General features: G+C 43.6%; 2 protein-coding genes across 3 annotated transcripts in view; both read left to right on the forward strand.

Annotated features, from left to right (window-relative positions):
• mafk (v-maf avian musculoaponeurotic fibrosarcoma oncogene homolog K) overlaps positions 1–11,171 on the forward strand; it is a 30,109-nt gene extending 18,938 nt beyond the window's left edge. For both annotated transcript variants that reach the window (XM_063058657.1, XM_063058656.1), the window contains exon 3: positions 6,575–11,171. In XM_063058657.1, coding sequence (XP_062914727.1) covers positions 6,575–6,964 — 390 coding nt within the window. In that variant the 3' untranslated portion in view covers positions 6,965–11,171. The remainder of the gene's footprint in view (positions 1–6,574) is intronic.
• The window catches only part of gaa2 (alpha glucosidase 2), a 91,665-nt gene continuing 76,944 nt past the window's right edge, over positions 6,986–21,706 (forward strand). Inside the window, exon 1 of the mRNA XM_063058655.1 lies at positions 6,986–7,006. The gene's annotated coding sequence lies outside the window, so the exon portion shown is untranslated. The remainder of the gene's footprint in view (positions 7,007–21,706) is intronic.

The following is a 21,706-nucleotide window of genomic DNA, read 5'->3' on the forward strand; positions in this document are numbered from 1 at the left end:
CACTGGGCTTTATTGCAAGAGGATTTAATTACAAGTGTAGTAATGCCTTGTTCTGATTAAATAGGGCCTTATTAAATGTGTCCAGCTTGTTTTCCCAAACTAAGGAAACAATCAAAGTGACAGAAGAAGTTAAACTGATCTTATTAGCTAGAAGATCAGGTCTGAGCATCTGTAACATTGAATCAGGTTTGCGGGTCTGGCAAGTTAGACAGCAAACACTAACTTCGAATAACTATATTAATCATTTGTTTACAAACAGCAAAAATTCGACCAAGTTTCATGTTCCCCAAGTTACAGAAACTACAAAGCTGAATGTTCAACAGACATGCATTCACCAAACATACTTAGTTAAAAGCATGGGCAGAGCATACCTTCCCAATGGTCATGTACACTGCTTGCCTTAAACTAAGGAAAAGAGAGCAGGCCCGTTCCATGTGCTATTTTATACCTGGGATATTTGGAACTGGATACCAGGTAACTAACCAATAGGAAAAGTAGCTGCAGTTCCTAAACTAACCAGTCATGACAAGGGAACTTTCGACAGGCAGAAAAAGCCACCATCAACACCCTCCCCTCCACAGGACACTCCACCCTTCGAACGTGATGATCCAACCCTCAAACTAGTATGACTCCCACAAACTCCCTTAGTTATATATAAAACAAAGAAGTACAATACCCAGTACTGTAAGCCAAATAGTCACCTCCCAGTGTATTACAGTAGTTCCCCAGCCTCCCTGTGCTCTGAAAGACCACCAACCCCACCCCAGAGTGTAATTGCAAATGAGCTGGTCCCCCCACTTAATCTGAAACACTGACTGTCAGATATGACCAAGCAGGTGAGTGATGTTACCCAACCTGTCAAGAATGTAGGGGCAGTATTCTTGACTAATAACAGTACAGGTGCCACCTTCCTTTGTGAGCAGGCATTCAAAGGACATCGAAATCAGTTCCCGGACAGTCTGGCCATACCATGCGGAGAAAGACTATCATTCAAAACCTTCCTTCCTTTGTAATAGCCCTCTAGTACAGCATAACAAGCACACCACTCTGTAGGAACCTCGGGTAGGCCTAGGAACTGCATATCCAGTAAATGCCATTCGGTGTCCAACAAGCTCCCACCTTCACAACACCGCAAACACAAGGAATTCTGCAGATGCTGGAAATTCAAGCAACACACATAAAAGTTGCTGGTGAACGCAGTAGGTCAGGCAGCGTCTCTAGGAAGAGGTACAGTCGACGTTTCAGTCCGAGACCCTTTGTCCTGACGAAGGGTCTCAGCCTGAAACATCGACTGTACCTTTTCCTAGAGACGCTGCCTGACCTGATGCATTCACCAGCAACTTTGATGTGTGTTACCTTCACAACACCAATTGGCATAAACACAGCCATCCCTAGATATTGTTCCTGCTCACATTTGCTCACCTTGTACCTTGTACCTGTATTCAACATACCACCTACACCAACACTCTGTCAGGTGAGGAAGTTACTTTAAAGAGTCAGGACTTCCAATTAAACAAATGGTACATAGGGAACTACCAGCCCTTAAAACACTCACTCCACTAGGGCTATCAAGGCTCAAGTCATCTAAAGCTGTAACCATGCTCTGGGTTGGGTTGGCTGTAAAAAGACCATTCCTTCCCTGCTCCCCCAAAATAGGATGTCAAAACCTGAGAAGCCAGATAATTTCCTCCAAAAGCCTCTTTCTTTGTCAAAGGGATCGACATCAGTGAAATCCCTTCTGTGCTGTAGTAAGGAGTCCTCATACAAATTCAGTAATCTGACCCATTGGTCTGATGTGCAAATTCAAACGCCATCCCCAGGAATGTGTCACAGGATCTCTTACCACAAATTAGCATCCACCACTTTGTCATTCTGTAATGCAGAGAGATACAAATGCACTTGCTCTCAATTAGTATTTAGAAAACACAAAAACAACAGAACTGTGCAAATTTCTCTCCAAATGCTCAATTCACTCTAAAATGTGAGCATCTCATATTCGGAACAAAGTTGCCTAAATTTCTACCCTATCAACTCAAATTTCATATGGCCAGTATGAAATGTGAGTCAATCCTAAAACCAATTGCATGGGGAACCAAGTAACAAGGTAGCAGATTAAGACAATAGACACATAACAGATTTTTTAAAAAAACAAGAAACAAATTAACTGACTAAAAAAACTCAAGACAAAGTAACAGATTAGCACACAAAACCGAGGCTGTACTCCTCTTCTTTAAAACTTCGTTTGGAACTGCAAAAACTTAAAATGGACAGTTAATTTCTCACAGAGAAATAGCACATTTACCAAAGAACAACTGAGAAGAAAAGAAAGCAACTTGGTGGGGCCCAACACGTTCACAGAGTCTGTTAAATGCAAAGTCCTCGTGCACACATACACATGCACAAGCAAACTGACAAGTGTGGCCATACCTCATATATTTCTCCACATTCAAATCATTCACACTCTATTTACAGGGAAGAGGGATGCAAGTGGAATGACCCTCCCACCCTATGAAAATGAGGCGTGAATGTGCCACCCCGATTCCCACAGCTACCAAATGTTAGCTGATATCCCTTGCAGGGAATCCTGAATGAAATGCGATGAATCTGGTAGAGGACAAAATGAGCCCTTGTTGCGAGAGGACTTGAAGAATGACTCTACCCCTCACCCCATACCATTCTTGCATCCCTGGACAGAACTTCCTCCACATTGCATAGAGGGTGGGGTGGAAACTCCATTCAATGCTCTCCTGGGACCCCAGCTTTGAGCAATGCTAAAAACATATGTGGGATCCTCCACTCCCCATCTGCTTATCTAACTTCTGTACCTGGCTACACATACCCTCTTCTACATGCTCTAAACATTGTAATTAAAAAAAAACAGTTGATTGAGGTACAGCATGGAACAGGCCCTTCTGGCTGTTCGAGCAGTACTGCCCAGCAATCACCCAGTTTAGAACATAGAACAGTACAGCACAGTACAGGCCCTTCGGCCCACAATGTTGTGCAGACCCTCAAACCCTGCCTCCTATATAACCCCCCACCTTAAATTCCTCCATATACCTGTCTAGCAGTCTCTTAAATTTCACTGGTGTATCTGCCTCCACCACTGACTCAGGCAGTGTATTCTACACACCAACCACTCTCTAAGTAAAAAACCTTCCTCTAATATCCCCCTTGAACTTCCCACCCCTTACCTTAAAGCCATGTCCTCTTGTACTGAGCAGTGGTGCCCTGGGGAAGAGGCGCTGGCTATCCACTCTATCTATTCCTCTTATTATCATGTACACCTCTATCATGTCTCCTCTCATCCTCCTCCTCTCCAAAGAGTAAAACCCTAGCTCCCTTAATCTCTGATCATAATGTTACTCTCTAAACCAGGTAGCATCCTGGTAAATCTCCTCTGTACCTTTTCCAATGCTTCCACATCCTTCCTATAGTGAGGCAACCAGAACTGGACACAGTACTCCAAGTGTGGCCTAACCAGAGTTTTATAGAGCTGCATCATTACCCCGTAACTCTTAAACTCTATCCCTCGACTTATGAAAGCTAACACCCCATAAGCTTTCTTAACTACCCTATCTACCTATGAGGCAACTTTGAGGGATCTGTGGACATGTACCCCCAGATCCCTCTGCTCCTCCACACTACCAAGTATCCTGCCATTTACTTTGTACTCTGCCTTGGAGTTTGTCCTTCCAAAGTCTACCACCTCACACTTCTCCGGGTTGAACTCCATCTGCCATTTCTCAGCCCACTTCTGCATCCTATCAATATCTCTCTGCAATCTTTGACAATCCTCTACACTATGTACACCACCACCAACCTTTGTGTCATCTGCAAACTTGCCAACCCACCCTTCTACCCCAACATCCAGGTTGTTAATAAAAATAACGAAAAGTAGAGGTCCCAGAACCGATCCTTGTGGGACACCACTAGTCACAATCCTCCAATCCGAATGTACACCCTCCACCACAACCCTCTGCTTTCTGCAGTTGAGCCAATCCTGAATCCACCTGGCCAAACTGAGTTTAATCTGAGCCTAATCATGGGACAATTTAGAATGACCAATTAACCTACCAACCAGTATGTCTTTGGAATGTGGGAGGAAACCCACGCGGTCACAGGGAGAACGTACAAACTCCTTACGAGCAGCAGCGGGAATTGAACCCGGGTCACTGGTACTGCAAAGCGTTGTAGTAATCACTATGCTACCGTGCTGTACTTACAGGATGACCAACAGCTGGTGGTATTAAAGACAGCTCCTCCCCTTTTGTTCTGGAAGCCACCGCCGTAACAACATGTCCTGTCATTCCAGAAGTCAATCCAATGTCTTCTGGCAGATTAGCGCTATCTCGGTATAATTCTGTGATAAGAGTCCACTGGCGTAGAACTTTAGTGCGCCCCTCTACTGTGCTCCATTCCGCTTGGCGTTTTAAATTCCATCAGCAAGAGTGGGATGCCTAAGTTTAATTGCTGCCCTTACTTGAACCCATGGTGATGCATTATGCTCAGGGGAAGCAAGGAGCATTCTCAGGTTATTATTGATCACGTGTTGGGACAATAGGCTCCCTAAGACACGCACCTGTCTGTCAGATAAGCCCACTCATCCCGTGGCCTGGCCCATACTGTTTTGGGTACACAGGGGAGAGGACAATCATTTTGAGGAATAAACAGAGGGGTCCGCACTACTCCCCCTCCCTCATTTTCATCATCCAGCCAGACATCCCCATTTCCCAGCCCCACTGTAGGATCATTGACTTAACAGGGTTGGGCTGCCAGCCAGCTCGGCACACAGCATCTACATGCTTACAAGCTATCTGTATATTCTTATCCCCCAACTTTACAGCCCGAATCTGGGTCTTCTCAGAACAATACAGCGCTGACTGAGATTTTCCAATTCATCTTAAGACTTGCTGTCATTTTGTAATGATGTCTTACAATCACTGCAAAGACCCAGAAAGCATCCAACCAGCTATCCTTTCTCCTGGGAAAACACAATGAATTTAGTATGGAAATAACGTGGCGTCCCATTTCAACCCTGGCAAAATCTAATTAGTCTGACCAATCTACTGGCATTTCATAACCCATCAGTAGGTTGGCAAGACCTCCAAAGCCCTCACTATTATTTGTCGAACCTGGGACTGCATCTCTCATACAGGGAGTGCTCTCTTCTAAATAACCTTTGAAAGAGATGCATTTCTGCTCAAAAAGCCATACCCCGCTCGCAGCGCCAAAATATGATATTGAATCAGGTTCGTGGGTCAGGCAAGTGAGCCAGTAAACACTAATTATGATTAAGTATATTGATCATTTATTTACCAACAGTAAATATTCAACCAAGCATTCATGTTCCCCAAGTTACAGAAACTACAAAGCTGAATACTCAACAGGTATACATTCAGCTAATCACAAATAAGAGAAAATCTGCAGATGCTGGAGGAACTCAGCAGGCCAGGCAACATCTATGGAAAAAGTACAATCGGTGTTTCAGGCGGAAACCCTTCGGCAGGACAGATTCAGCAAACATATTTAGTTAAAAGTGTGTGCACAGCATACCTCCCATTGGTTATGTGCACCATTTGCCCTAAACAGAAGAAGAGAGAGCAAGCCCCTTCCAAGCACTATATTATACCCGGGATATCTGAAACAGGATATCAGGTGGCTAGCCAATGGGAAAAGCAACTGTTGTTTCTAAACTGACCAATCATGGCAACGTGACTTTTGACAAGTAGAGTAAGCCACACCCCCACAGGACAGTGTCACTCACCTTGTTTCGTATGTTCTCTACGCCAGTCGACAAATTCTGGCACTTAGAAGGATGAGCAGCAGATGCAAGGCGTCACCAGTTACTTTCAATAATGCAGACCTTGACGTGGGAATATATTCATTCTTTTGCTGTGACTGGGACAGATCTCTATTGCATTCACATGCACATGCATGGTAATGTTTCAAGAAGATCACCACCGAGGCTAATCCTCAATTGGCTTTACGGTCAAATACCTGAAGTACTGGGGGAGCTCAACAGGTCAAACAGCATCTGTGGAGGGAAATGGACAGCTGACGTTTTGCATCAAGATTCTTCATCACCTAAGTAGTTCGACCCAAAACATCAACTATCCATTTCCTTTTAAAGATGCCCCCTGAACCACTGAGTTCCTCCAGCAGGTTGTGTGTTTCTCCAGGTTTCAGCACCAGCAGCCTCTTGGGACTTCTGGCCTTGTGGTCCATGTGCTGAGCATACTCCTCAGTGTGGCTAGGATAGCAGTCTTAAGATTTAGACCTTAACTTCAAAGGATCAATGATAGATATTCAAGTGTGGATGGTACGTAAGTGATTCTATTCTCATGTTCTTTAAGATAGAGGTAATGTGTTCAGGAGGTGCTTTTGGATGGAGTGGAAAATTATAAAGGTTATGGAGTGACGTCTTTGGGAAGTAAATGGCGGGAGGTTGGTGGTTATTGTGAGAAGGGTGTGGTGAGGAGGGGGTGGGGTGGGGAATTGTTCTGGTGAGGAAGCAAGTAGAGGGATCAAGGTCAAGAAAGACAAGAACTTTGAAAGTGTTTTCTGGTGATAGGTGAAGAAGGAGGCCGGAGAGAATGTCCCGACCCTCAGCGACCAGGAGTTGGTCTCCATGACAGTCAGAGAACTGAATCAGCACCTGCGGGGCCTAAGTAAGGAGGAGATTGTCCAGCTGAAGCAGCGGCGGCGGACACTGAAGAACCGGGGTTATGCAGCCAGCTGTCGGGTCAAGCGCGTGACGCAGAAGGAAGAACTGCAGCGACAGAGAACCGATCTCCAGCAGGAGGTGGCCAAGCTGGCCCAGGAGAACGCCAACATGAGAGTGGAACTTGATGGCTTGCGCACCAAGTATGAGGCCCTTCAGAAGTACGCTCGCACTATGGCCAAGACCCCTACCCTACCCCCCACCAGTGTCATTACCATTGTCAAATCATCTGACTCCTAGGCTCTCCTCGGACGAGGAGGTTGAATTAAAGAGCCAGAGCAGGTAAATGGAATTAAGGTACAGATGGCAGTCTTGAAATAATAGAATGGACAAGGTTTATCCTTGTTTCGATTTAAGGCAAGGCTCTTATATGACAACGCTTCTGGAGATAACACAGAAGCAAGATGCTGTTGCTCAGCAAGAGCCTCTCTCTTAATCCCATCTACCCTCAAAAACCTGGAGTTGCCAATCAATAACTATCTTGTGCAGTGGTTAGTAAGTGCCTGCATTACCAGGCCAGAAGTCTGACTGAGTAGCATTGATTTTGCAGCTGGCTTTCCTGAGTTCAGAGAGGAAAATCTCCATCTATGGGATCAGTGTGGTAAGTCTGTAGATGGATTGGATGGGCTCCCCCTCCCCCATAGGTGCTTGGCTGATTATTCAACTTGGGCTGTTCACTTTGCCATCTGAAGAGCTGAAACTCTGGAAGAATCTCCATTTGCAACAAAGATCAGGACTACTAATGCTGGTAGCTTTTAAGCAACTGTGGTTTCCATCTGGGGCTTTCACAAGCCAAAACGTTAGGGAATTCTGAGGAGAAATTGTGTAGTAATCAAATATTGTGTCTCTTGTAAGCTGTACAAAATATATCCTTTTATTCAGTTTCTCAGTTTCCATTGTAAACTTGTTCAATGATGAAATCTATGTAAGTGGCTTGTGGCCTAGATGTCTCCAAGCTTATGCTGAGTGAAAATTGCAGACTGAGAGAGGCCATTCTTGAATCTAGGTCTTATTCTGAGAGCCAGGTACAAGTTTATTTGGAGTCAGTATAAATTGAGACACGAGAGGACAGATGCTGGAATCTGAAGCAACAAGCAAAATGTTGGAGGAACTCAGCTGATCAGATACCATCTGTGGAGGAAAGTGAACAGTCAGCTGTCTACAGATCTGCTTGACCCATCCAGTTCCTTCAGCATTTTGTTTATTGCTCAGATATACCCAATCTTGTGTAAGGTGTAAATGCTGCAATATGGACTGGGGGAAATAAACCTATATTACAGATTTCAAAGGTTCTGTCAATATGGTCTTTTAGAAAATAAATTGAATTTTACTGTCTTTAATTAGTTTTTAAAAGGGAAAGAATTAAAGTCCTTCTGTTTCCTGTGATTCCTGAGATAGAAACAATTTCTAAACTTAGCAGGGTTGTGCAGAACTAAGGTGAAAATTCATTCAGTTCTGTGGCGTGATTCGGGAGACGCAGGTGCTGAGTGGGTTCCAAAATAGCAACTGAAGTGGCAGACATTGTACCAGTTATTGATGAAAGAGACTACTATCTGCTAATGGTTCGCACTGCAGGTAGGTTATGATTTCACCCAGCACACAGTGTTGATTTGACTGCAGAGTTGACATTTTGAAGCTCAATGCTTCAGCTAACCCCATACCATTTAAAGGGGTTCATCAACTACTTTTGGCTTGGTCGCTGGTTTATTCCTCTGGCCTCCGCTGCAACATGATTCAGCATTTGCTACTTTTAAGCGTTCTTGCAGATTGCCGAACTACTGACAGACGATCTAGATTTCAGGACGTTGCAGAAACCAGGCTCTCCTGGTTACCATGCAGTTGCAGGGAGGGATTCTACACTGAGCACAGCACACTGGAGGTCGAGCAGCGGGAAGAGGAGGGTTGAAGGGTGCTCAATAGCAGGTCATGTCTATCCACAATTTTAGGGGAGTTTTTTAAAATCTGAATCTCAGCAATGGGCATGAAGACATTGTCTGTGTTACGAGAGGGACATCCTGCCTGAAATATATCGTATTGACCTCAACCAACAATGTCAGAGTTAAAATGGTAGGCTCCTTCTTAATGCAACAATAGTTAATTGATATCCACCACTGCATGAGGTTATCCCTAGGCCAGCCAATTCAAAGATGGTTGTTGCATTTCATTCTCTTACCAAGTAAAGAGTCATGCTTACCAGGACGGTTGGCTTCCCCTAATGCAGGCTGCTGTTGCCTGCACTTGTACCGAACCATTGGCAACACAACTAACGGGGCAGACTGATTAGACTGTTACTTTGGAGCCCCACTGTACTCTTCAGAAAGGGTGTTGAGAATCATGTTGATCTGATCTGTATCTGTGGTATCCTTCTTCCCTACCCTCAACTTTGATCCGTTTTCATATCATCTGCAAACTTGTTCATTAGACTTTCTATGCTTTCATCATATCAGCATACCCCTGCAATTGGAGTTTGTTTTCTTAGAAGACTGGCCGTATCATGACTTTCCATAATTCTAGTCCCTCCTATTTCTGCCGTTGAATCCTGGCGTCTCAGCAAATATGCAGAGATGCATTCACTGACTAATCCCATCCACCCCTGTAGGCATGCTGCATACAGGTACAGGATTTGCTGATTTTCTTGAGGACTGTTGTTTTAATTACCAAAAATGTATATTACATGGTTTGATAAATTATTATTAAAAAAGTACTGATAGAAGAAATTGCTTTATTAGTTTACAGAGTAAATCCCATAAGTGACTCCCACTGTGAATCAACAACCTTGTCTCATTCTTGGTAAACTTGTTCAACTCTGTGTATGTTTGTGTGTTGGACAAATTTTTATTGTGCATCTCAAATGTTTGTTGTGATGTGTGAATTCCATAAGGATGAATTTCAAAGGTTCAATTTAGTGTCAGAGAAATGTATACAATATACATTCAAAACATCCACGAAAACAGAGAGGTGCCCCAAAGAATGAATGACAGTTAAATGTGAGAACCCCAAAGCTCTACCCCCCGCTCCCCCCTCCTGCACATGAATGGCAGCGAGCAACAATCCCCCCTCCCACCACCGGCAAAACAAAAAGTGCACCTGCTACCGAGTACAAGCATGAGCTAAGTGATAGCGAAGACACAGACCTTGCAGTTACCCCAAAGACTATCGCAATTTATCCGGCATTCGGCAACCCACAGGTTCTCTCTCTCCCTAGTAAGGGAGACGGGGGTGTCCCCCATTTTCACAGTGAGCAGGAGACATAACAACAACCCGCTGGTTTATGATGTTAAAAAGTCAGTTTTGTTGCTTTTTACAAGCTCTATCTCCGAAGATCGCAAAGATCTCGGGTCTTCGGGCCCACAGCGAAAGATTTTCCGGCCTCCCTGACAACACACGAGTCTCCTGCTGTGACACCGACCCTCAATCCGCCCATCTCTAGACCCCCGAGATCTTAGGCTTCCAAACACTAGGCCGCCTCTCAGGCTGACTCCTTGGCTGGTCCTGAAACCCCAAAAACGAGTCCCATTCCCACAAGGAACCGAAGTCGGCGTGTAATCCAGGTCAGGGCCTTCAAAAGAACCCTGAAAGGGAAGAATAAAGATATTAAAGATGAAAATAGAGCTGTTTCCGAAGTTACAAGCAAAGAAGTTGCCATTTAGTGCGACTGCCATAATGCAGCAATACACTGTGTATATTAGAACTAACAGAGGTCCCAGCAGGAATCCTTACAGAACATCACTGGTCTTTACAGAACATCATTGGTCACAGACCTGCAGTCGGAAAAACATCATATCCACCAATGCCATAACTATGCTCAGCCAATTTTGTATCCAGTTTACTAACTCACTGTGGATCCCATGAGCTTTAATCTATGGGACTAACTTGTTCCTATGTTACTATTGTCAATAACAAAGTTATATACAAATCCAACTCAAGTATTTCCATCACTAAAATTATAAATTGTGAGATCTTAATGCATTCGAATCTTTGCATTAAGATCAATTCTGACAAATATAAATATCCCAAAAACAAGAGAATTTCTCACCCTGCTAAAATCCTCCAACTTCCTAATGATCAAAGTGGGCATCTGGGTGATCTGTATAGGAAAACTCAAAACACCCATTGCATATCTTGTATACAAGAGACTGTTATTCACACTTGAAGGAAAATGTAAAAACATCTTAACTGATCCCCTGAAGACCTCACTGGTAACTATTAAGGTATTCTGTTCAAAATCTATGTATAATTTAATCAAAGTATCAAACAAATATTAACAGTTTTTACCTCTTGTGCAGGTTTCAATCAGGCCTTTCCCAAACTAGTTGACCACTTAGTTAGCTTTCCAATGCAATACTCACTAAAATCCTGAGACAATGGGTCTTGAGGTTTCAGTACCTAAATACTTTTCGTAAGACCAAGAATCAATAAACTCTAGATCTATCTTACTCGTACACCATCTTGGAACATTGCTATAAATAAATATCTTGTATTTTGAAATAATATAAAAAAAACTGTTGTCTTAATGTTTTTGATAGTGTTTTTTTTTTCTTTGGACAAATTCTTCTCAGAATATTGAGGTTGTTACCCATGCCTTTATGAGAATCCCTAACTGCAGCCACAGCATCAAAAGCGAGGGTGTAGCATCAGATGTTATCTTGATTGAGATGAATATCTCAAAACACTCTATCTTTCTTCCTTTCTTCCTTGTTTGACATACTTAAAATACAATAAACATCATGCAATTAGATAAGATAGAGTGTGGGTCCCCTTGGTTGATATCCTTCTTAATGGGATTCCCTCTCGCATGCACAATCATCATTAGACAAGTCTGAGTACAACTGGAAGAATGTATGGATAAATTTTAGTATACATCCTTAAAACTCTGGGCCCAATTATTGATAACCAACTATAAATATTGTCAATTGTTAACTTCTTTATTAAAGTCCATGTGGACAATATGCACTGTCCTACCCTCGTGAATTATCTTCATTACCCCAAAAAGAATCAAGTTTTGAGACAGGACTTCCCTTGCACAAACCCATACTGATGATCCTTAATAAGTCCATGCTTTTCTAACTGTGAGTAAATCCTGTCCCTCGGAATCTTCAATAATTTCCTCAGCACTAATGTAAAGCTCACTGGTCTATAATTTCCTGGATTACCCTTGTGCCCTTCTTTCCAAGAAGATAAGTTATAGTATTGGCTAATTCCAGTCTTCTAGGACCTTACCTTTGGCTAAAGAGATGCAAAGATCTCCCTCAAGAGTCCAGCAATTTCCTCCCTCAATATTCTAGGATGGATTCCATCAGTATTCTTGGAACATCCACCCTATCGTTTTCAAGGCACCTACATCATCTCTTTCTTAATGTAGACATGTTTCAGAATATCAACATACCCCACACAAAATGCTGGAGGAACTCAGCCGGCCAGGCAGCATCTATGGAAAAGATTAAGCAGTCAATGTTTCGGGCCGAGACCCTTCATCAGGACTGCATAGATGCTCCCTGGCCTGCTGAGCTCATCCAGCATTTTGTTTGTGTTGCTTTGGATGTCCAGCATCTGCAGTTTTTCTCATGTTTGTGATCAACAAACCCCTCCCTGTTTTCACCGACATGATACCTCCATCTCCATGCATAATTTCTTTCCTTTGTCCTTGAATGGACCTACCACTTCCCTCACTATCTGCTTACTCCTGATATACATATATCATGATTTGGGATTCTCCTTAATCTTGTTCACCAAAGACATTTCATAGCTCACTTTAGACTGTAAGACCATAAGACATAGGAGCAGAATTAGGCCATTGAGCTAACGAATCCGCTCCGCCATTCAATCATGGGTGATCCTTTTTCTCCCCCTCCTCAACCCCAGTTCCCAGCCTTCTCCCCGTGACTTTTGATACCATGTCCAATCAAGAACCTATCAATCTCTGCCTTAAATACACCCGATAACCTGGCCTCCACAGCTGCATGTGGGAACAAATTCCACAAATTCACCACCTTTTGGCTGAAGAAATTTCTCCGCATCTATTTTGAAAGGGCGCCCCTCTATCCTGTGGCTGTGCCCTCTTGTCCTAGACTCTCCTACCATGGGAAGCTTCCTTTCCACATCTACTCTGACTAGGACTTTCAACATTCGAAAGGTTTCAATGAGATCCCCCCCTCATCCTTCTGAATTCTAGCGAGTACAGACCCAGAGCCATCAAACATTAAATAACCATATAACAATTACAGCATGGAAACAGGCCATCTCAGCCCTTCTCGTCCGTGCCGAACGCTTACTCTCACCTAGTCCCATCTACTTGCACTCAGCCCTTAACCCTCCATTCCTTTCCTGTCCATATAGCTATCCAATTTAACTTTAAATGACAACATCAACTTCCCCTATTAGCCATTGTTTCATGGAAATAGTTATATATGCTAAAAATGGCAAACTACCATTTAACTGATTAACAGATTATGTATTTAAATAAGATACAGAACAAATAAGAGAACTGTCAATATAACTGTAGTATTTATCAATGGAGGAATTTATTCGTGCTGACCTTGTTTTTTTTTTCCTCGTATGATAACCCTTTCATTCCTGAAATCATCCTTGTGAACCTCCTCTGGACCCTCTCCAATGCCAGCACATCTTTTCTAAGATGAGGGGCCCGAAACTATTCACAATACTCAGGGTGAGGCCTCACCAGTATCTTATAAAGCCTCAGTATCACATCCTTGCTCTTGTATTCTGGACCTCTTGAAATGAATGCTAAGATGGCATTTGCCTTCCTCACCACCGACTTGATCTGCAAGTTAATCTTTAGGGTGTTCTGCACAATGACTCCCAAGTCCCTTCGCATCTCAAATTTTTGGATTTTCTCCCCGTTTAGAAAATAGTCCGCACATTTATTTCTACTACCAAAGTGCATGACCATACATTTTCCAACATTGTGTTTCAATTGCCACTTTCTTGCCCATTCTCCTAATCTGTCTAAGTCTTTCTGCATCCTACCTGTTTCCTCAACACTTCCTGCCCCTCCACCAATCTTCATATCATCTGCAAACTTGGCAACGAAGCCATCTATTCCACCATCTAAATTATTTATATATGGCATTAAAAGAAGTGGTCCCAACACTGACCCCTGCGGAACATCATTAGTCACTGGCAGCCAATCAGAAAAGGATCTTTTTATTCCCACTCGCTGCCTCATACCAATCAGCCAATGCTCTAAGCATGTTAGTAACTTTCCTGTGATACCATGGGCTCTTAACTTGGTAAGCAGGCTCATGTGTGGCACCTTGTCAAAGGCCTTCTGGAAGTCCAAATATACAACATTCACTGCATTCCTTTTATCTATCCTACTTGTAATCTCCCCAGTGAATTCCAACAGGTTCGTCAGGCAGGATTTTCCCTGAAGGAAATCATGCTGACTTTGTCCTATCTTGTCCTGTGTCACGAAGTACTCCATCACCTCATCCTTAACAATTGACTCCAACATCTTCCCAACCACTGAGGTCAAGCTAACTGGTCTATAATCTCCTTTCTATTTCCTTTGTTAAAGAGTGGAGTGACATTTGCGATTTTCCGGTCCTCTGGCACCATGCCAGAGTCAAATGATTTTTGAAAGATTATTTCTAATGCCACCACAATGTCTAACACTACCTCTTTCAGAACCCTAGGGTGCAGTTCATCTGGTCTGGATGACTTAGGTACCTTTAGGTCTTTTAGCTTTTTGAGCACCTTCTCTCTTGTAATAATAACTGCACCCACTTCTCTTCCTTAACACACTACAACATCAAGCATACTGCTAGTGTCTTCCACAGTGAAGACTGATGGAAAATACTCATTTAGTTCATCACCAATCTCCATGTCCCCTGTTATTATTTCTCCTGCCTCATTTTCTAGTGGTCCTACGTCCACCCTCTCTTTTATTTTTAACATACTTGAAAAAACTTTAACTATCCTCTTTGATATTATTTGCTAGCTTGCTTTCATATTTCATCTTTTCCCTTCTAATGATTTTTTTAAGTTGCTCTCTGTGGGTTTTTTAAAAATTCCCAATCCTCTCTCTTCCCACTAATGCCCTTTCTTTTGCTTTTACTATAGCTTTGACTTCCCTTGTCAGCCATGGTTGTACTATTTTACCATTTGAGTATTTCTTCATTTTTGGAATATATATGTCCTGCACCTTCCTCATTTTCCCAGAAACACACACCATTGCTGCTCTGCTGACATCCCCGCCAGTGGCTCCTTCCAATTTACTTTGGCCAGCTCCTCTCTCATACCACTGTAATTTCCCTAACTCCACTGAAATACTGCTACATCAGACTTTACTTTCTCCCTATCAAATTTCAAGTTGAACACAATCATATTGGAATCACTGGTTCCTCAGGGTTCTTTTAGCTTAAGCTCCCTAATTGCCTCCAGTTCATTACATAACACCCAATCCAGTATAGCTGATCCCCTAGTAGGGTCACTGACAAACTGCTCTAAAAAGCCATCTCTTAGGCATTCAACAAACTCACTTCCTTGAGATCCATTACCAACCTGATTTTCCAAAGCAACCTGCATGTTAAAATTTCCCATGACTACCATAACATTGCTCTTTTACTCGCCTTTTCTATTTCCTGTTGTAACCTGTGATCCACCTCCCAGCCACTGTTGGGAGGCCTGTATATAACTGCCATCAACGTCCTTTTACCCTTGCAGTTTCTTAAATCAACCCACAAGGATTCAACATCTTCTGATCCTATGTTACATTTTTCTACTGATTTGATGCCATTCTTTACCAGTAGAGCCACACCAGCCACTTTGTCTACCTTCCTATCCCTCCAATATAACCTGTAACCTTGAAATTCAACTCCCAACTACAACCATCCTTCAGCCACCATTCAGTGATTACAACAAGATCATCCACCTTATTTCTTATACTACGTGCATTTAGATACAACACCTTGAGTACCGTATTTGCTGTCCTTTCTGATTCTGCATCCCTAATGATTTGATACTCAGCCTGCTGGCTGCAACTAAGTCCTATCACCTGCCTGCCCTTCCTGACAGTCTGACTGCACCATATTTTTACTTTTTTTTACCATCTGTGCTATCCTGAGTCCCTTCACTCCAGTTCCCAACCCCCTGCCAAGTTAGTTTAAACCCTCCCCAACAGCTCTAACAAAGATGCCCGCGAGAATATCGGTCCCCCTCGAGTTCAGGTGCAACCCGTCACTTTGAACAGGTCATACCTCCCTCAGAAGAGATCTCAATGATCCAAGACCCTGAAGCCCTGTCCCCTGCACCAGCTTCTCAACCACGCATTTATCTGTTAAATAATCCTGTTTCTACCCTCACTGGCACGTGGCACAGGCAGCAATCCAGAAATTACTACCTGGGATGTCCTGCTTCTCAGCTTTCTACCTCGCCCTCTAAATTCTCTTTTCAGGACTTCTTTGCTTTTCCTTCCTATGTCATTGTTATCAATATGTACCAAGTCATCTGGCTGCTCCCCCTCCCTCTCCAAAATGTTGTGTACGGTATTTGGTTCATCCCTAACCCTGGCACCTGGGAGGCAACATACCATCTGGGTGTCCCGTTCACATCCACAGAACCTCCTGTCAGTTCCCCTCACTACTGAGTCCCCTATCACTACCGCACCCTTCTTCTCTCTCTTTCCCTTCTGCGTCACGAACCCATGCTCAGTGCTTGTAACCCGGTCGCTGTGGCATTCTCCCGGAGGTCATCCCCCACAAAAGTATCCAAAGCGGTATACTTGTCTTCGAGGGGAATGGCCACAGGGGTGCTCTGCTCTAACCGCCTATTTCCATTTCTCCTGACGGTCACCAGCTACTTGCCTCCTGCACCTTCGGGGTGACTACTTCCCTGTAACTCTGATCAATTATCTCCTCACTCTCCGGCACAAGCTGAATGTCATCCAGCTGCTGCTCCAGATCCCTAAAATGGTCCTCAAGGAGCTGCAGTTGGATACATTTCACACAGATGTATTTCCCTGGGAGACTCTGGGTCACCCAGTTCTCCAACATCCAGCCTGTGTAAAGCGTCCTTTTAGTCCTCTTAGTTTCTTGATTAAGTACTTTTCTGTTTCCTTTATGTTCTTCAAGGGCTTTATTCAATTTCAGTTTCGTTAGCCTTATTTATATACACTTTCTTTTTCTTTTTGACTAACTTGCAACATCTTATCTTCCAAGGTTCCTGAATCTTGTCAAACTTGTCTTTCTATGAGTTTGGAGGGTGATCTCAAGCAACCCCGTGCTTAACTGGCTGGGCTTTGGGCACCGCCCTCTTACAGGCAGCAGGATTCTGAACAAGCTGGACAAAAACCAGCAAGAGAGCAATCGTCAGGGCAGTTGGTGTTCCTCCAGGCCAGGGTTTAAGCAATATTTGTAATCTGTTCATCTAGCCTTGCAGTCCTGGATGAGCTTCTCGGGGCAAACACACTTATGACCACTATTATGTGGTTGCAGGAAAACAGGCTAAAACTCCCAGAATAACTCCCTTTCTCTTCTGCAAGAAAGTGCTGTGGAAGCTACACCAGCCAGAAAAACAGTTTAATGTTTCATCACTTGCTTGGTTATCAATTCACTTCAAGACTCTGGGGTGTGCCTTGAACCTGCCATCTCACCCATCAGAGCGCTTTCTGCTGAGGCACAGAGACATAAGAGTTTTTGTGTAGGGGTCAAAAGGTCTAGGTTGAAATCTCAAAGTATATACAGAAAGGGGGGGGGTAGAGTTTATAAGTCAAAATGAAAAGTGTGGGGGCAGCTTCCTGTTGCTTTTGTTAATGGAATCTTACTGGATTTGTTCCATTTGTCTAGCAACTCTGGTGAAGGTTGAATCTCAGCTTCTGTTTTTACACAGCTACCTGAAAGCTATTGATTGTGGATTAATTGGTGGCATGTCAGAGGCTTCAAGCCCTACTCCAGACACTGAGACAAACACCCCTGTTAGGGTGTCACTTGGTACCCAGAGCTGAAGATGCACTTAATACACGGCGATATCCTCCAGATGGTTAACAAAGCTACTTCTTTCATTTCTTTTGTCTTTTTTTTTCCAAATGTGGTTCTACTACTGTTGGACCTAGTGGTGTGTGTTTTCCAGTGATTGAGCGATCTGGCACTGTGCTGCCTTTGAGGGTGTTTCGGGAGGCTTCAGACAAAATGTACAGCCTCGAAGCCAAGAAGCCTGGAGATGGGGCGCCAGCCCACAATCAACCCCATTTCGTGCCGCCTGTCGCCGATTAAAGTTCCGAGGAAGAATGGAATCATTAAGGCGAGCGCCTAAGGTGAGAGGATCCTTTGGCGCCATCTACCAGCCTCTTGCTCGCTATTCCCAAAGGAAGGTCCCAGTGTTGGACTTCTTGGGCAAGGTTTAATTGACACGACTGTGAGTTGGACTCTGCTGTTCACGTTATGATTGGTTTCTGGTCATCCTTATTTCGTTACTATTTTGAATTGGAGTGGCCTGCAGTTAATGAACACTGAGTGAACTGAATATATGTGGACTCTTTCAAATTTAGATTAGATTAGATTATGAGAACACTCAGTCCACTTTTATTGTCATTTAGAAATGCATACATGCATTAAGAAATGATACAATGTTTCTCCGGAGTGATATCACAGAGAACAGGACAAACCAAAGACTAACACTGACAGAACACATAATTATAACATATAGTTACAGCAGTGCAAAGCAATACCATAATTTGATGAAGAACAAACCATGGGCACGGTAAAAAAAGCCTCAAAGTCCCCGAGTGGATCGACTCCCGAGTCCCTGATAGCAGGGGGCAAAAGGGAGAAACTCCCTGCCATAAACCTCCAGGCACCGTCAACTCGCCGATGCCTTGGAAGCAGCCGACCACAGCCGACACTGAGTCCGTCCATCCGAAAACTTCGAGCTTCCAACCAGCTCCTCCAATACAGCCTCCCGAGCGCCAACCTCTGCTGAGCGCCTTCGACTTTGCCCCGGCCACTGAAACAAGCAAAGCCGAGGATTCGGGGCCTTCTGCACTGGAGATTCCGGTTACTACACAGTAGCAGTGGCAGCGAAGCGGGCATTTCAGAATTTGTGTTTTATATTTTGTATTTTTTTGCTCTTTTTTTTATTTGTTGCCGCTTCGGCGGTTTTTATTTCCGTGTGGGGGGACGGGAGTTTGCTGTATTTCTTTGAACGGGTTCCATGGTTTTCTTTGTTCCATGGCTGTCTGTGGGGAAACGAATCTCAGGGTTCTATACCACAAGCATACTTCGATAATAAAAATAATCTTTGAATCTTACTGATCCTGTCTTTCAGACACAAACTGGTTGGGTACCTGTAAAAGATCCTGTGACTATTTTGAAAAATAACAGCATAATATCCCTGTTCGGAAACACAATTAAAGCAATTATCAGATCACTTTCACATTACCTTGTGTGGGAACATCATGTGCATATACTACCAGTTTGATTTCGTGCAATAGGCTTCCTCGCTAAAGCATTCTGAGTCTAATCCTATATATGAATTAGGATCAGCAGGCGGCCATCTGGCACTTTGAGCCTGCTCTGCTATTCATCAAGACTGTGGCTAATCATTTACCTCTGCTTCATTTTACTGCACTGTCCCCATAATCCCCTGATTCCCTTAAAATAGAAAAAAAATCTACCAAAACTCTGCTTAAAATAAATTCAGCAACTGAGCCTTTGGGGTGGAGAATTCCAAATATTCACCACTACTTGTGTGAAGAAATTTATCCTCATCTCAGTCGTAAATGGTCTAAACCTTATTGTGGAATTGGTTCATTGTTGTCACGTGTACTGAAATACAGTGAAAAGTTTATCTTGTGTACTGTTCATTCAGATCGGATCATTACAATGTGCACTGAGGTAGAACAAGATAAAACAATATCAATGCAGGATAAAGTGTACCAGTTACTGAGAAAAGTAGATAGTGGGTGCAGGCTCATAATGAGGTAGATTGCAAGGTTAACATGCATCTTATCGTACGGTGGTATCACTGAATGGTCTTATAACGGTGGGGTTCTTGAGCCTGGTGCTATGTACTTTCAGGCTGTTGTATCTTCTGCCTGATGGAAGGGGGGAGAAGAGAGATTGTCTGTGGTGGATGGGCTCTTGGATGATGCTGCCTGCTTTACAAAGGCAGGGAGAAGTATAGACAGAGTCCTTCGTTCTACAAAGTGCTGAGTTGTGTCCACAGCTCCCTGCAATTTCTTGTGGTCACATGCAGGGCAGCTGCCATAGCAAACCATGATGAATCTTGACAGAACTCCCAATTCCATTCCAATAACTCTTATTCTGATTCAGTAACCTTGGGTCCAGGCTTTTTACTTGGGGAAATAGTCTTTCTTCATCCACTCTGCCTTGTCCTCTAAAATTTTTTCAAATATTACCTCCTATCAAACTCTAGGGAATACAACCTTAGACTACTTATGTTCTGCACAACCTGGAACCCAGCCATCTCAGAACTGGCCAGGTGAAGAATCAGCTTTATTTTTTTACATGTAAGTTGAAACATAGAGTGAAATGTGTCGTTTGTGTAAACAGCCGAGCATGTGCTGGGAGCAGTCTGCAAGTGTTGCCAACACACCGTGCCCACAATGTTCCACAGAACAACACCAGCAGTAACAACAACAAAACAAGCCCCTTTCACATCCCCACCATCCTTCCACCCGCCCAGACAGGCAACCTCCAGGTCTCCAGTCCTGTCCTTAGGTTCTCTCACTTGCAGACATCGAGCCTCCAGCTTCGATTACACCCCAGAACTGATCATAGGTCAGGCTTTTTGGCCTCAGCTTCCAGACTCACATGGACCTGCAACCCCGGTCACCTCATGACTTCTTTGGGCCTCTACCTTCAGCCTTTTACCTCTGGACTTCCACCTTCATTTTTGCCCTGTGGACTGTTGGGTTTGACCTTTGGCCTTCTACTTCCAGACTCACACAGATGCCTGACCCTGGTGACCTTGGGGGAGGTGGGGGAGTGTTGTCACTGGCCCTTGTGACTCCCACATGTGCCCGGGACTTGACACCCGTACGACCAATCTCTGACCTGGGAATCTCTGGTCTCCTCAGCGCCTGTGACATGACTTCCGAATTGCTGATGTTGGACTGCGGAGCGTTTCGACCTGGACTCAAACTCTGGCCCAGGCTCTTCATTTATTTACCTCAATCTCTATCTCCCCATCATTCCTGTTCCTAAACCCTAACCTGACCCTTCTCTTTGACAAAACCACCCCTATGAACCTTGTTACATACCTCGTGGGTATCTTGTGACTGTCTTATGACCATGATGTAATTGAGTATCTTGTGAGCATGATGAAATGGTCTTGTGATGGTGGGGTGCTGTAATTTTCCCGCCAGTGTGAGGTCACGTGATGACATGTTCTCAACGGGTATATAACTGGAAATCCCTGTTACGCAGTTGATTCATTGTTTAATTCGTCAGTTACTCCGTTATGCTGCGTATTCGTCTCAAGACGTTTTGTGGAGTTTTAGTGGAGTGGAGTTTTACTTTCTATTGTAAGTCTAGTATTGGAGGAGAGTGAAGACCTTACTAAAGTACGGGAACCTGAAGATTGAGTAAAGTTGGTGTCGTTCGGAGGTTTAATACAGGATCGACCTTATTGAGTCTTGTTCAGAAATAGCGAACTGCATCTGAGATAACCCCTGTAAGAACAGGAAGGTTTGTGCAGTGTTCATTCGCCAGGAAAAGGTCAGTTCCTTTAAGCAATTTTATTTCCTTCGTCGTGAATCCTTTGGACAGAATCAGTGGTAACGTCACGTCTTCGAAGAAATCCGTTTCCAGAGAAGTCTCTCCTTATTGACTGTGTAAGTCACTTTAAGACTGTGTTCGAATTTACCACTTTAAGAACTGTTCCAGAGTTGCCTTATAGCAGTTAACTTCCAGTTAAGTTAGTCGTTTGAATACTTTTCACTATTGTTGAGCAGAGTTTAATAAATGTTTATGTTTGTTTATAAACCTTGACTCAATTCTATAT

Source organism: Mobula hypostoma, chromosome 9 (assembly GCF_963921235.1).
Source record: "Mobula hypostoma chromosome 9, sMobHyp1.1, whole genome shotgun sequence".
Classification (NCBI taxonomy): domain Eukaryota; kingdom Metazoa; phylum Chordata; class Chondrichthyes; order Myliobatiformes; family Myliobatidae; genus Mobula; species Mobula hypostoma.